This window comes from Rhyacophila brunnea, unplaced genomic scaffold (assembly GCF_057557595.1).
Source record: "Rhyacophila brunnea isolate RB1 unplaced genomic scaffold, BYU_Rbru_1.0 scaffold_2, whole genome shotgun sequence".
NCBI classification, from domain to species: domain Eukaryota; kingdom Metazoa; phylum Arthropoda; class Insecta; order Trichoptera; family Rhyacophilidae; genus Rhyacophila; species Rhyacophila brunnea.
In genome coordinates, this window is record NW_028232859.1 from 26,927,584 (window position 1) to 26,940,511 (window position 12,928).

Below are 12,928 nucleotides of genomic sequence, written 5' to 3' on the forward strand. Positions count from 1 at the left end.
AAAATTAAATTTTAATCTAGTATTATCTTCATTCACATCTTCCTGGTCGGATTCAGGTAAAGTATCTTCCACTGATGATCCATATGGCAGTTTCATAAACTCATCCCTCATTCTCTGAGGAATAATACCTTTCTTTAACACAGAGACTTTTAAGATCGTTATACTTGATCTCCGATATTGGTAATTTAGCACTATAAATCACTGGTGGCTGCGCTTGAAGCATCACGGCACTTGATCGGTATCTGATGACATTGTCTAGGTCTAACAGTTCAGTCTTACTGTCACTAGAGAAACTGTACGTAAGTAAAATATTCATTGAGTTTTTTTTTAATGATGCCTTTCGTAATTCACCAAATTTAATTTTGTACTTTGAAGGAATGCAAACAGCGGCAAAAGATTTCCAGTCACAGAATTCTGCGTATGACATGATGACAATTTCATAATATTTAGGCTGTATCCTAGCAATAGAAATGACGGTGGGCCATTCTGACGGCGCCCAAACTACTCTGCGTCTGATAAATGACTCAATTATCGCATGAATAGAGTCGACCAGCATCATAGTGTGACCCAGAAATAGAAAATGTATTTCTATCGATTCAATGAATGTTGAATTTTTCATAAAATAAGATAGCATAGCCAAAATTGCCCGGTTCTTATTCTGACCAGTGCAGCGCGCAGCTATCACAGTATAATAAAATCTTTGACTTATTTCCCGCTTTGTCAATTATGTCTAAATATTTGTGCATGATTGTAGAGATCCCATTACAGCCACGCTTACCATCAGTTTCACCACATAAAAAGCAGTATCCATCCTATGTTCTACTTTCGTAGATACTCTCGTTATAGTATGCGTATTTTCGACTATACTATATATTTACGCTTTCACCGTGGGGAGTATTTAGCACCTTCTCGAGGTCAAAACTTGCGCACAAAACGTCATTGTCATATTTACTTTTGGCCTGATCATTAAGGAACATCTCCTTGCATTTATCCTTTTCGGTAAGGAGACATTTGTAAGTATCTGATTCAATTAGCCGAAGTCTTCGTCACCAGACATATTTTTTACTTTCTCGCAAAAAGAACACGTATCGTTTTTTGGTAGATGAAAACCCAAGTCGAACTGTCTATTAAATACGTTTCTGAAAACGTTCAGACTTGCGACATTAGTGGATTCATTCAAAGAATCTAAATTTTCATTTTACATTTTATATACATTTCTAACATTTCGAAAATCTGCAGGAAGATACTTCTTCGTAGATTTGTTCCGATGGAACGGCGGGTAATTGTTTAATAAACTTTACTACCGGGTTTATTTTATCTTGATCAGTTTTATTGGACGGTGCGTGCTTTCCTCTCATATCGACTTTCGAAAAATTATTTTCTTAAGGATTCGTATATGCATACCTGATAGTCATTTGCCCGATGTCGAGAGTTTTCATCATAAATTGCTGAGAGACTTGTACTTTTTTATTGTCCCAATCTATATAATATTTATATGATGTGTTTATTCTGCTATTGCATTTAGCCCTCTTCCGTTTGATTGGATGTTTGACTATGCACGAAAGAAGCCAGTCCAGTTGCCGTTGACTGCTGGTCATGCCCCAATAAAACGCATGTTAATGTGATCTTCCTCACTGAAATGAACGGCACAATTGTTTCCACAATTTTTATGAAAACACAGATTTGGTTTAACGTTTTTGTGCTGTCCAGTGCATTTTTCTCCTCGCTTTTGCAATCTCTTCGGGACTAATTTAGGTATTCTTAACGCAGCATTACCAACAGATAGACGTGGATCACTTATATCGCCAACAAGTAGGCTTTCGCCGCTAATTTTTGAATTTGGTATTGAATCAGGCTTTCAAGAATCATCAGATGATTCGAAATCAATACACGATTCACTATCGAAGTCTTGATCCTTTCGACGTGAATATGCAACAGCATAAATGTTCTCAATACGAAGTTCAGGGGATTCTAGAATGTCACTTTCTCTGTCACTGTAATCAACTAGACTGGCAATAGTCGCAGGATTACACGATGTAGATGTAGGTGACTTTCCTGAAACAGTGTCAATCTTTGACGGAATAATCGGCGAATGCAAAGAGGTACTGGCTATCGAATTTAATGCCATTTCACCTCCTTACGTGTTCGAGCATGTTGAGCCATCTGCAGAAATAATAATATATTATTAGTTACCGTAATAAAACAATCAATATAATAATTTTATTATAATAATAGGTGTTTAAAACTGACACAACCATAATATCTCTATACACTCACACTATAACGCGTATTTTATACTAATATTCAATAATTAAAACACTACATTTAACAGACTTACCATGCATAGTTTCCGTTTCGAAAGCGATATCGCCAACACGTTCGCAGAAGTCACTGCCTGACGAACCATTGAATAATAATAAACCGTAACGACAATATTGTTGCTTACAATGCTTACGCTATCAAATAACGTCGGTTACGTTGTTTTGCTCGATTTTATAATATGATAACAAATTAAAACGCTAAAAGACAGACTCTAAAAAAATGTTACGCTAATGAGAGCGTGCTGTAATATTTTTGTCGTTTACGCACTAGGTGATATTAAACAGTTTTCGGTTTAAAACGCAATTTACCAAAAAGTGTCGCTTACGTTGTTTTGCTGATTAAGGGTCGATATATGAATGAAAAAAATACTTATTATGTAATATAAAATAGGTGTATATTATTATCCAATACATACAAGCTATCACTAATAAGGTGAGAGCATTTTAAGCAATATTTTAAATTTATGAATCATGTCCATGTACATACTGCATTTTGATACCCAACACTATAAAAAAAAATTTGATGAGAAAACAAAGTAAATTAGCCAGGTATATTATTTTACTCACGTGTATTGAAATTCAAACGTCCTAAATTCTTTGCGTTGATTTCACACGTTTTTTTACTAAAGCTAAAAACAATCAACGGAGCTAGATTTCTTTCCATTAAAACTTTGACTACATCAAATATGTAGTCTTTCTCTTTCATATTGTATTCTTTTTTATTTGCATTTTGATTATCATCACATATTCTGTTGTTTGAATCAATTACTGACATAGCCGCATCAAAATTATTCCTGTTTAGATTTCCCTGCAACAAATAATAGAAAATAATTTTTATGGCATATTAAATTGTGCACTAAGCACACATCATCGATCATCAAAGTTTTGGTACTATTCACTTGACATTAATATCGTAATAAATAATTATTCCTGTTTAGATTTCCCTGCAACAAATAATAGAAAATAATTTTTATGGCATATTAAATTGTGCACTAAGCACACATCATCGATCATCAAAGTTTTGGTACTATTCACTTGACATTAATATCGTAATAAATAATAAGTACATAATATACATTCTAAATTTAAACTTAGAAAGCATTCAATATAGGTTAGCAATCAGGGCTATCTAACATCATGTTAACATAACAATCTGCTAATGCACAGCACCCTCTTGTAATTTTTGAAACATTGCTCAATGTGTGTTATCGTAATGCATAAGAATCAAAAGTTATCATTGTTTTTTTTGAAATTTATTCCATATACTGCCCATATATATTTGAATGAGCAGTATGTCGACTGCTTAATCTGCAAATCGGCTAACTCCATTTGAGCAAATTGTTCGGAAAGGACAAAAACATAATAATTTAACTAGCGAGCAAAATTTAATAATTCCAAAAATACTCTTGGAAATTTTTTTTTACAAATAAGCTGCACTATAAACCAATATACTAAAACTAATTGCAAATGCCATACAAATACATAAGAAACTGCGGTCTACATATCTACAGAATAAAAATATATGAGGAGCTTTCACTCTGCCCCAACTTTTATTATATGCTCATTCAATTCGACACACTAAAGATCACTTTACCGAGGGCCTAACGCAACAGTTGAAATAAGGATTTATAAAAGAAAAATCAGAAAGATACTATGAATCTTAAGTAAATTCATTAAAAATTGATTGATAATGAAAAAAAAAATATTTACAATTTAAATATGCGCCTTTATAAAATCATTTATGTATTAAAATGATGTCTCATTTTCCGGACTGGCTGGGGCTTATTTTAAATATAATTTATAACATTGGTTTTTGAAAATTCTACGAGCATGACAAATAATTGACTTGTAAATTAACTGAAAATAATCGAGCATTTGTTAATAATTCATAAAATGGCAAAAATGAATAAATACTAGGGTTGTCCGTAAAATAGTCTCCAATTTTTTTTCACAAAGAAAAACACGTTTATTTGCAATGAATTATACATTGTTGGAAACCTGGACTTTCTACTATTTTTCCACATAATCGTCGTTGTGATCGATGCATTTTTGCATGCGGTGTAGCATTTTTCGTATACCCGTGTCATAGAACTTTCCCGCCGCGGTGTGCAGGTAGCGTACAACCTCTTCTTTCAACTCCTCGTCGGTCCTGAAATTTGTCCTACCCAGGTGTAACTTTAAGCAGGAAGAGATGATAATCACTTGGTGATGCCAGTGACAATTGAATTCAAGAATTCCTCGTCCTCCTCTGCGTAGCGATCAAGGAATTCGCGGGTCGCTTCAACTCGTTGCTGTTGGTGATCTTCGTTGAACATTTTGGGTACCCACCTTGCTCACACCTTGTGATAATGCAAATGTTCTGTCAAAATCTTGTCAATAGTAGTCTTAATGACATCAGGGATAAATTTGCACAGCTCCTGAATAGTCATCAGTCGATCTTTAAGCATTACCCTATCCACTTTTGCAATTGTTTTGTCCGAAACCAATGGCCGTCAGGCAGGCTGTTCATCATGGACTGTCCATAGCACACAAAAAACCAATAACAGAACGTAATTCACACCTGGCAGTAGCAGCGAGTGGAAGCTCCACCGCGAACAGCTACCAAATCAAGACTAAGCGTCGTAGACAACTCGAAGTGGTGGGGATTTGTAGGCGGGGAATCAAACTACACGCCAGTGTTGCTGGATCTTGCGTTAAAGCATTCTTCATGACTCCAGCGCATTGGAGACCTTATTTTACGGACAACCCTTGTATATTGAAACATTTAATACAGTTTAGTTTTAAACAATATTCAAAATAATTTCAAATCTTCTGTAATCTAATGTAAGTCTAACGTCTCTTTCAGTAATACCTGTCTATCGCCGTATTTCTGAAATTACAAATGATACTTGAAGAAAATACTAAGGCGAATACTCCGCCTAACAGAGACACCTACTGAAAAATACGAAGCTTGCAATTTGATACATCTTCTTAAGAATATACATTTTAAAGTGTTTTAATTAATTATTATGTATCTAAAAACGCTAAAACTAAATATAATTTTTTATTTAAAGTCAAAGATAAACTTTTACAATAAATTTTTTAATAAATATGATATTATAATAAATCGTAATAAAACAATTTAAAAAAAAAATTTTAATTTCAATTCGTTAAAGGATCTCCTCTTATCATTACATATTATTTTGTGGTCATGTATATTATTAAAATTTAGTTTAGGTTTTCTCTAATGTACAGAAACGATTTTTGATAAATTTTTGACAAAAACAAGCAATTTCGGGAACCGCTGGTCGCCACTTTTGGCATAAAATTTTTTAATAGTATTCATATCTAGTTGTTCGAGTGATATATTATTAAATCAGATATCTGTTTAAAACCGTGAGTATGGAGGATTCAACTGACATTTTCATCAATGACCAAGTGCATTCCGTCCCCTCCTGCGGGAAAGATATAGTGCTGCAGAGGAGTCGGCCGATACTCAGTGTAAACCACATTGCACGGCTGCTGATGCAACTGACTCACCCACTCTGCAAACTGCCGAGCGTTCGGAATCGTGGCCGACAGGAATGCGTATCGGACATTATCCGGCAGAAGGATCAATGTTTCTGAAATAAATTTTATATGCAAAACAATGTTATTTCCGTAATGGATCAATTATAAGACACATATTAAATTTGTCCTAGCTTATGCTATGCAGCTTATAAATCAATGTTATAATCGCTGGCAAAAATCACAGTTTTTATGCTTCCTCTGGACATTTACACATGAATAGATTAATAATAATGATGAATTAGTAGGCAAGAGAAAAGCAGAAGCTAGACGCTTTTGAAATATGGTGCAGGAGGTGGATGCAAAGAGTCCAGATTTGTCACAGACTCTCTTCAGTTTGCCTTTGCTGAATTCTTACTTTTTTTGGTCAGATAGCACATAGGGTAGGGTGGTACAAGAGCGCGCAGTTTTGGGTTTCTGAATTTGTGCAAATAAAACTATACATTTTAGGAAAACAAAAATAAGTTTATTTCAACTCTTGGTTATCTATCTGTTACAAGAAAAAATACGAATCGTCTAACTCTCACCTATTACAACACATAACAAAAAAAGTAAAAAAACTTAATGTGCGCACTCTTGTGCACCCTGCAGCCCAAGAGTGCGCAGAAGTGTGTACACCAGTGCGCAGACACTATATGATGAGATAATCAGTGGCAAAGATCACTAGTATAATCTCCAGATCCCAAATAACCAGTGCATCTCTCGTGCCACTATTCTTGGCATATTTTGCACCGAATCCAGTCCTCCACCATTGGCTCCTTAAATATTTCTCCGCAAGCTGGGCATATTCAGATCTTCTTCTTTGGAGCATGCTGAGGTTTTTTTAAAATGTTGTTTAAAGGCGCCAGCTTCTTCTTCGGCTTAGTATTTTTAATTGCTTCATCTTCTGGACATTCTGAAATCAAAACTGTAAACAATAATAACAGTAGCAATTAACGTATCGTGCAAGAGTGCGCGCGTACTCTTGCACATTTCGTCCCAGCGCACTTATGTACAGCAGGCGAACATTTCATCAAAAACTTACTACTATCGCCATCTAGGGCAAACTGTCAAACTTTTGTCGTGTAACTGCTAATTAAGTAGATTTGTAATATAAATAATAATACAAGAACACTTTATTGCAACGAACCTCCATGTGAGAGAGTTTCCAGAACAGTTAAATATTATAACGAACAAGCAAAAAAACGATTTTGTTACCTGGGGTCGTAAATAATCACCTAGTTACACACAGCTCGCGACGGCGACACATCACAACTTCACGCTAGCATATAGCGCCTGAATTTATCAGCTAACGTCAAATGCGGTAAGTTTAAATCGAATGCGTACTCTTGCACACTGCGCTACCCTACCCTAGGGAAAATGGCAATGTGGAAAAACTCGTGATAGGTTGAAAGTCGGAGAAGAGCTCACTCCAGATGGACGGTCGAAATTAAGAATGCCATGAGTACATAGTGAATAGTGGCACGACTAGCTAACTGCAACCCGTGACGTTTCAGTAAAGAAACCATATAAGATCGGCTTCATACTAATCCCGCCACATTTACTAACCACTATGACGTATACAGAGGTAGATTTAGTGGTAATCGAGAATGTAAGCGAGAGTAGGGCCTCCTACACTGACAAAGGGTCTCCACGGTCTTCAAAACTGAATAACTAACATGACGAATAGTAAAAAACCTTGAATTCAAAAAATTACCTTCCCATATGAAACCTCGTTTGTTATCTCTCATGTAATGTATTTCATCAAAAATAACCCATCCAACCTCCTTGGTAATTTCTGATCCACGGAACAGCATGGAGCGTAGAATCTATTGACAGACATGTATTTAGATAATATTAGAAAGTAAGATTGAAATATGTTTTAAAAAGAGAAAAATCAATTAGAATATTTACTTCTGTTGTCATGATTAAACAAGAAGCCACCGGATTTATGGTGACATCGCCGGTCATAATTCCGACATCTTTAAATTCCTCCAGCAATTCCCTATACTTCTGATTAGAGAGAGCTTTAATTGGAGTCGTATAAATCACTCGCTGCTTATTCTGCAAGGCACGGGCTATCACATACCTTAAAACATTATAAACCGGGGTAATGAATGAATGTCAACGTAATCATTGGTTCAACAAATACTGTTCCACTTTCTCTATTAAAACAATAAAATTAATTATAATAAAAGATACAGTCTGTTGTTTTAAATTATGGAATAATACTTACTCTGCAACAACGGTTTTTCCTGCAGATGTGTGCGCTGACACCATTACCGATTGATTATTTTCAATACACAGAATGGCTTGTTTTTGAAATGGATCTAATGTAAATTTGTATTCTTTAGCAGGTGGTAATTTACTATGCTTCAAAGCTATGAATTTTTGGTTACTGGGAACAGCCACCTCATGCAGACATCCACTGTTTTTGGCAATAATATGCACATCAATATGGGACTTTAAAGTGTTTAGGCTGTAAAAACAGAGACAACAGATTTTTATTTTGCATTTTTAATCTGTATGATTTGAACATATTGTGTATTGAAATACTTACTCAATATCGTCTTCTAGAATGTCATGTTTTAATATTTTTTGGGATGGCTCTTCATATAAATTTGATTTTCTAGCAAGGTTATGTGAATCACCTCCTGTTGAGGATCTTTTCCTAAAATTGTTGAAAATAACACACACAATTAGCGGACTCGCAAAATATGCAACTTGTCAACTTTATCAATGTACTTTAGTGAACATTCACATAGCACATGTAACTTAATGCACTGACACAGCATTGTAAATTAGGAAAAAAAAATCCCACACTTAATTGCGCTTCATCTGAAATTAGCTGAAAAGGGGATTATCGTAATATCTTTTTCATCTGGAAGGTTAAAGATACACCCTTGCAACAACATATGCACTGTCCATTAGTATTATTTCCGCTTACTTATGAATTTCGTAAAATCACCGATTTTTAGCCAGTTTGAGTGATTAACAGTCGATTAGATTTTGACTTTGCGAAACGAAGTATCTGTATGAAATTGGGAAAACTATTTTGACGGTTTTTATCAATTCAGATAAAGTTGAGGCTGCCTCGATTAGGTACCACCTTACTGCACTTTTCGAACAATTATTATTTCTTCATAATATGTAATCATATTTTCACTAAATTGGAAGTAGCCAATAACAATAAATTTAGCTACGCTGGAAGAAGAGAAGAAGACAAAATAAAGCAAAGCTCAGTTAACTAGATGAGATTTTAAAATAGGATTTTCTTGTATGACTGTTACAAGTTACCATCAAGTAAATGTAAATATTGCTTTACAGATATTTACATTTACTTTGGTACTGATGGTAAAGTTTTCATAATTTATTATATTCTGTACAAAAGCTTCAAAAAGCACCAAAGTAATGAAACATATTTTTCAGAAAATATTCAAACCTGTCAAAGTAAAAAAAATCCTGCGCTTTTGTAGTTTACCAACAAACACAAGGAATAACATATTTAAAACATTAAGGTGAAGGCTTTACTGAGCCGTTTTTAAAGAGGCACCTAGAGGAAAAATATGAAGCTTGCAATTTGAGATTTTTTTTTGATAATTTACAATTTCAACTGTATTAATTAATAAATATGTATCTGAAAACATTAAAAAGAAAAATATTTTTTATTTTACGTCGAAGATAAACTTACAATTGTAAAAAATGTAATAACATGTGAATTTGTTGAATCGGACCGCACCCTATTATTACATATATTTTATGGTCATATTTATTATTAAAATTTTTACTAAGCGATTTTTGACTAATTCATAGTTTTAATATTTTTTATATCTATTTTAAAAAACGTCGATTTTTATAAAAAATATAAATGTGTATAACTTGAAATCCTTTTTATTTATGTATGGTCCTAATATTGAAGCATTCTTTCAAAATATTATGGTACCTACTTACCTAGTTAATTGTAAGATAACTGTAATAAACAAGGCAAAACTCTCACACACACTGGCAACATCAATAGTGTCATACGGTGATTGGAATAAATGATAATATTATACAGAAATCATTACATATTATCTAAATCCATTTTCATTTCTGTCATTTATTCTTACTAGGTAAGCAGCTTAAAATAAATTACACATTTTTTTCTTTTGTTGTTCATGTGCTTTTTGTAAAGCTTCTTGAAATGCACTTCAATGGATGGGAGAGTTATGTAGGTTTTAAATTTAGATAGTGCTCAATTTTCGTTACCAACCATCAAAGTAACACATAATTGATTATTGATTACAGTGCCGTCAAATAATCAACCAATGAGAGAATGTTACTAAAAAATCATTAAAAACTCGTGATAGATTCTGTTTTGACATCTCATAATAGTCATAATAGAAGTGATTGAAGTGAAGTTAGTCATAATATAACTGTATGTATTGCCACCAAATGGAAATGTTTACTGGGAATACTCTATCCTTTCATACAGTAGAATTATAAAATAAATGTGATAAAATAACTGATAAATTATTTAAAGTTCATAATAATTATTCATTCATAATTATTAAATTTATATGGTACCGTTCGCACACTTTCAGACACATTTACAATTTCAAAATTTTAAATGAATGATCGGGGAATGAAATTTTATAAGTTTGCCATTATATGGACGCCATGACACATTATGACGTCACTAAACAACGGATTACATTATTTGCACTCATGCATACAAATGAGCAGTATTTAGCCTATAAAGTATTTGGGAATCTCATGCATACGACCCTAAGGCTTTTATGCAATAAATTGCAGCGTGAGTATATAATTATAGCTATTGTTTTATATGTACTGAAAATAACAATGACGAAATCTCACCCTATTTCACAGAACTTATTTAAGAGCTCACTATAAAGGAGGTACCTGGAGGGTCTTCGTAAGTCTTAACACTCAAATTTCAGTAAGGGTATAGTATATTATAGTCAGCACTCGAAATGAAAAATTTTGTGAACCGGAGTGCTCATTAATTTTCTGAAAATAATAACGTAGTTATCAATTTTATGTATATTTATATGGGCCTGTCTAGCTCAGATAGACAAGTTATTTTTTCCAAGAGACAGCGATAATTTTGGGGATTTCATGAACCGGAACGGCCTTCCGGTTGTTTTGAACCCGATTATAGTATAATAAATTTATTATATAAGACACATTTCCCAAAAAACCTAACAGATAAAAGTAGTTCTAATGTGGATGAGACGGGACTCTATTGAAAACGAATGCCAACACGTACGTTTATTTCCATAGCGAAGACTGCTTCTGGATTTAAAGCATCCAAGGATCGTCTAACTCTTCTTCTCTCAACTCATTGAAGAAACTGGCGGGTTTGGTGGAAACAATTTAATATTATGAAAGCTATCAGAAACATTGACGAAGCGTGGAATGAAGTCACCCAGTCGTGTATGAAGGGTGTTTGGAAAAGGTTGTTCAGTGAAATTGTTGAAGTTCACTGCAATTATGAAAATGATATTCAAAATATTATCATCAAAGAGATTAGTATTATAGCCATATTCGGAGGCATCAAAGGTGTCAATGTATATGATATTCAGACTTTGTTAAAATCACACGGCGAACCCTTAACTAATGAAGAGCTTCAGGAAATGGACTGCCATATGTCCCTAGAAAATGATGTCTCCAAACCTGTTCCCATGCGAAAGTTAGGTTTTAAAATTGTTGAGAAGGCCCTTTCAACTTTCAACGAATTGTTAGAAGAGAACGACAAAGATTACGAGCGAGTGAGTGCTGTAAAACGTGGCTGTAATGCATTACTTGACAGTATGTAACCACAAATTTTGCACAATAAACGTAGTTTGCACAGAAATCAAGGGAACCCCTCGTTGATAGCGAAATTTCACTTATCACGACCATGTCCAGGGGGTTACCTGTATTTGGTTATAAAAAGTGATAACTGGTCTGCGGCACCTTTACCACATATGTAAATGTTTAAGAGGGAGCGAGACAGGGAGAAGACGATTAAAATGGGTATGATATTGTGAGATCAGCGGGATCATACCAGGAGACCCCATACGACATTGTCCTAGTGTATATAATGTATATTTTACTCTTGTGGGCTGGGTGGGCCTGTAAGTACTGTACCTAGTGTATTTAAAACCGTGTTTTTTAGATTTAATATATTATGTAACGCGATTTGTTAAAAACAATTAAGTAAATCACTTTAAAAACCCTATGTTTTTTTGGTGATAAAGGGGTTAAAATGGTTTTGTTACCTTTTAATGGTATCATTAAGCAGTGAAGATCGTGATTCTTTTGTGTTTATATCATGTTCTTCAAAACAGCTAAACAATTGCTCAATAGAAGACATTGTATAACTAATATAGGTAATGATAATATTGAATTATTACAAAAATTACACACGTGAGAAAACAACGCTTTGACAGCTACACACATAAAATCATAGACTAATACAGACTAATATATCGTCGCCAGTGTTGCCATATTTTGAAAGTGGAATTATAGTACAGTGCCTTCAAAATTATAGTATTTCGGCAAAAAGTATAGTACGCGTTGAGTGACCAATAATTTTCTGCATTTTCAAAAAATTAAACGTGGGATAATTAACGTTTTGTTTTTTTTAGACAAAATATCCATGAAGGGTAAGGTAAATGTACCAGTAGTTGACCATGTACCAGTAGTTGACCTTTTTTCAATAAAATACCCAAAATAAGAAACGTAGACACGGGATTGCTCTAAATTGTAAAGTTGAGACAAGTGAAGCCATCTGTGGTCGGATTGAGGAACTAACACATCACCATATGTCATAGGAGCGTCATAGCAGCTATTCGAAAACAACACATCACGCCGTAAGCATTTTATTTTTAATTTCTTAATTAAACTGTTAAGGATACCAGTGGATGTAAGCATATGGCAATTTAATGCTTTTGACTTCATAATATCAAGTTAATGCATTACGGGCAGTCATAACATTGAAGTATCGATATCATTTGTAATTTTTAAGTTATATTTACAAGGAAGCAAGTTTGTGGGGGGGTCAACTACTCAAACTTTTTTTAATACTTTTTCAGTAG

At 33.9% G+C, this 12,928-nt stretch overlaps 1 protein-coding gene across 1 annotated transcript in view; it reads right to left on the bottom strand.

The window, feature by feature from the left end:
- Nucleotides 1–12,303, bottom strand: part of LOC147072121 (exosome RNA helicase MTR4-like) — a 36,366-nt gene extending 24,063 nt beyond the window's left edge. The window contains exons 1-7 of the mRNA XM_085946886.1: nucleotides 12,110–12,303; nucleotides 8,407–8,517; nucleotides 8,083–8,325; nucleotides 7,761–7,935; nucleotides 7,564–7,675; nucleotides 5,721–5,923; nucleotides 2,889–3,129 (exon numbers count right to left, since the gene is read on the bottom strand). Of these exons, the coding sequence (XP_085803012.1) occupies nucleotides 2,889–3,129; nucleotides 5,721–5,923; nucleotides 7,564–7,675; nucleotides 7,761–7,935; nucleotides 8,083–8,325; nucleotides 8,407–8,517; nucleotides 12,110–12,204 (1,180 nt within the window). The 5' untranslated portion in view covers nucleotides 12,205–12,303. The remainder of the gene's footprint in view (nucleotides 1–2,888; nucleotides 3,130–5,720; nucleotides 5,924–7,563; nucleotides 7,676–7,760; nucleotides 7,936–8,082; nucleotides 8,326–8,406; nucleotides 8,518–12,109) is intronic.
- Nucleotides 12,304–12,928: the final 625 nt, after the last annotated feature.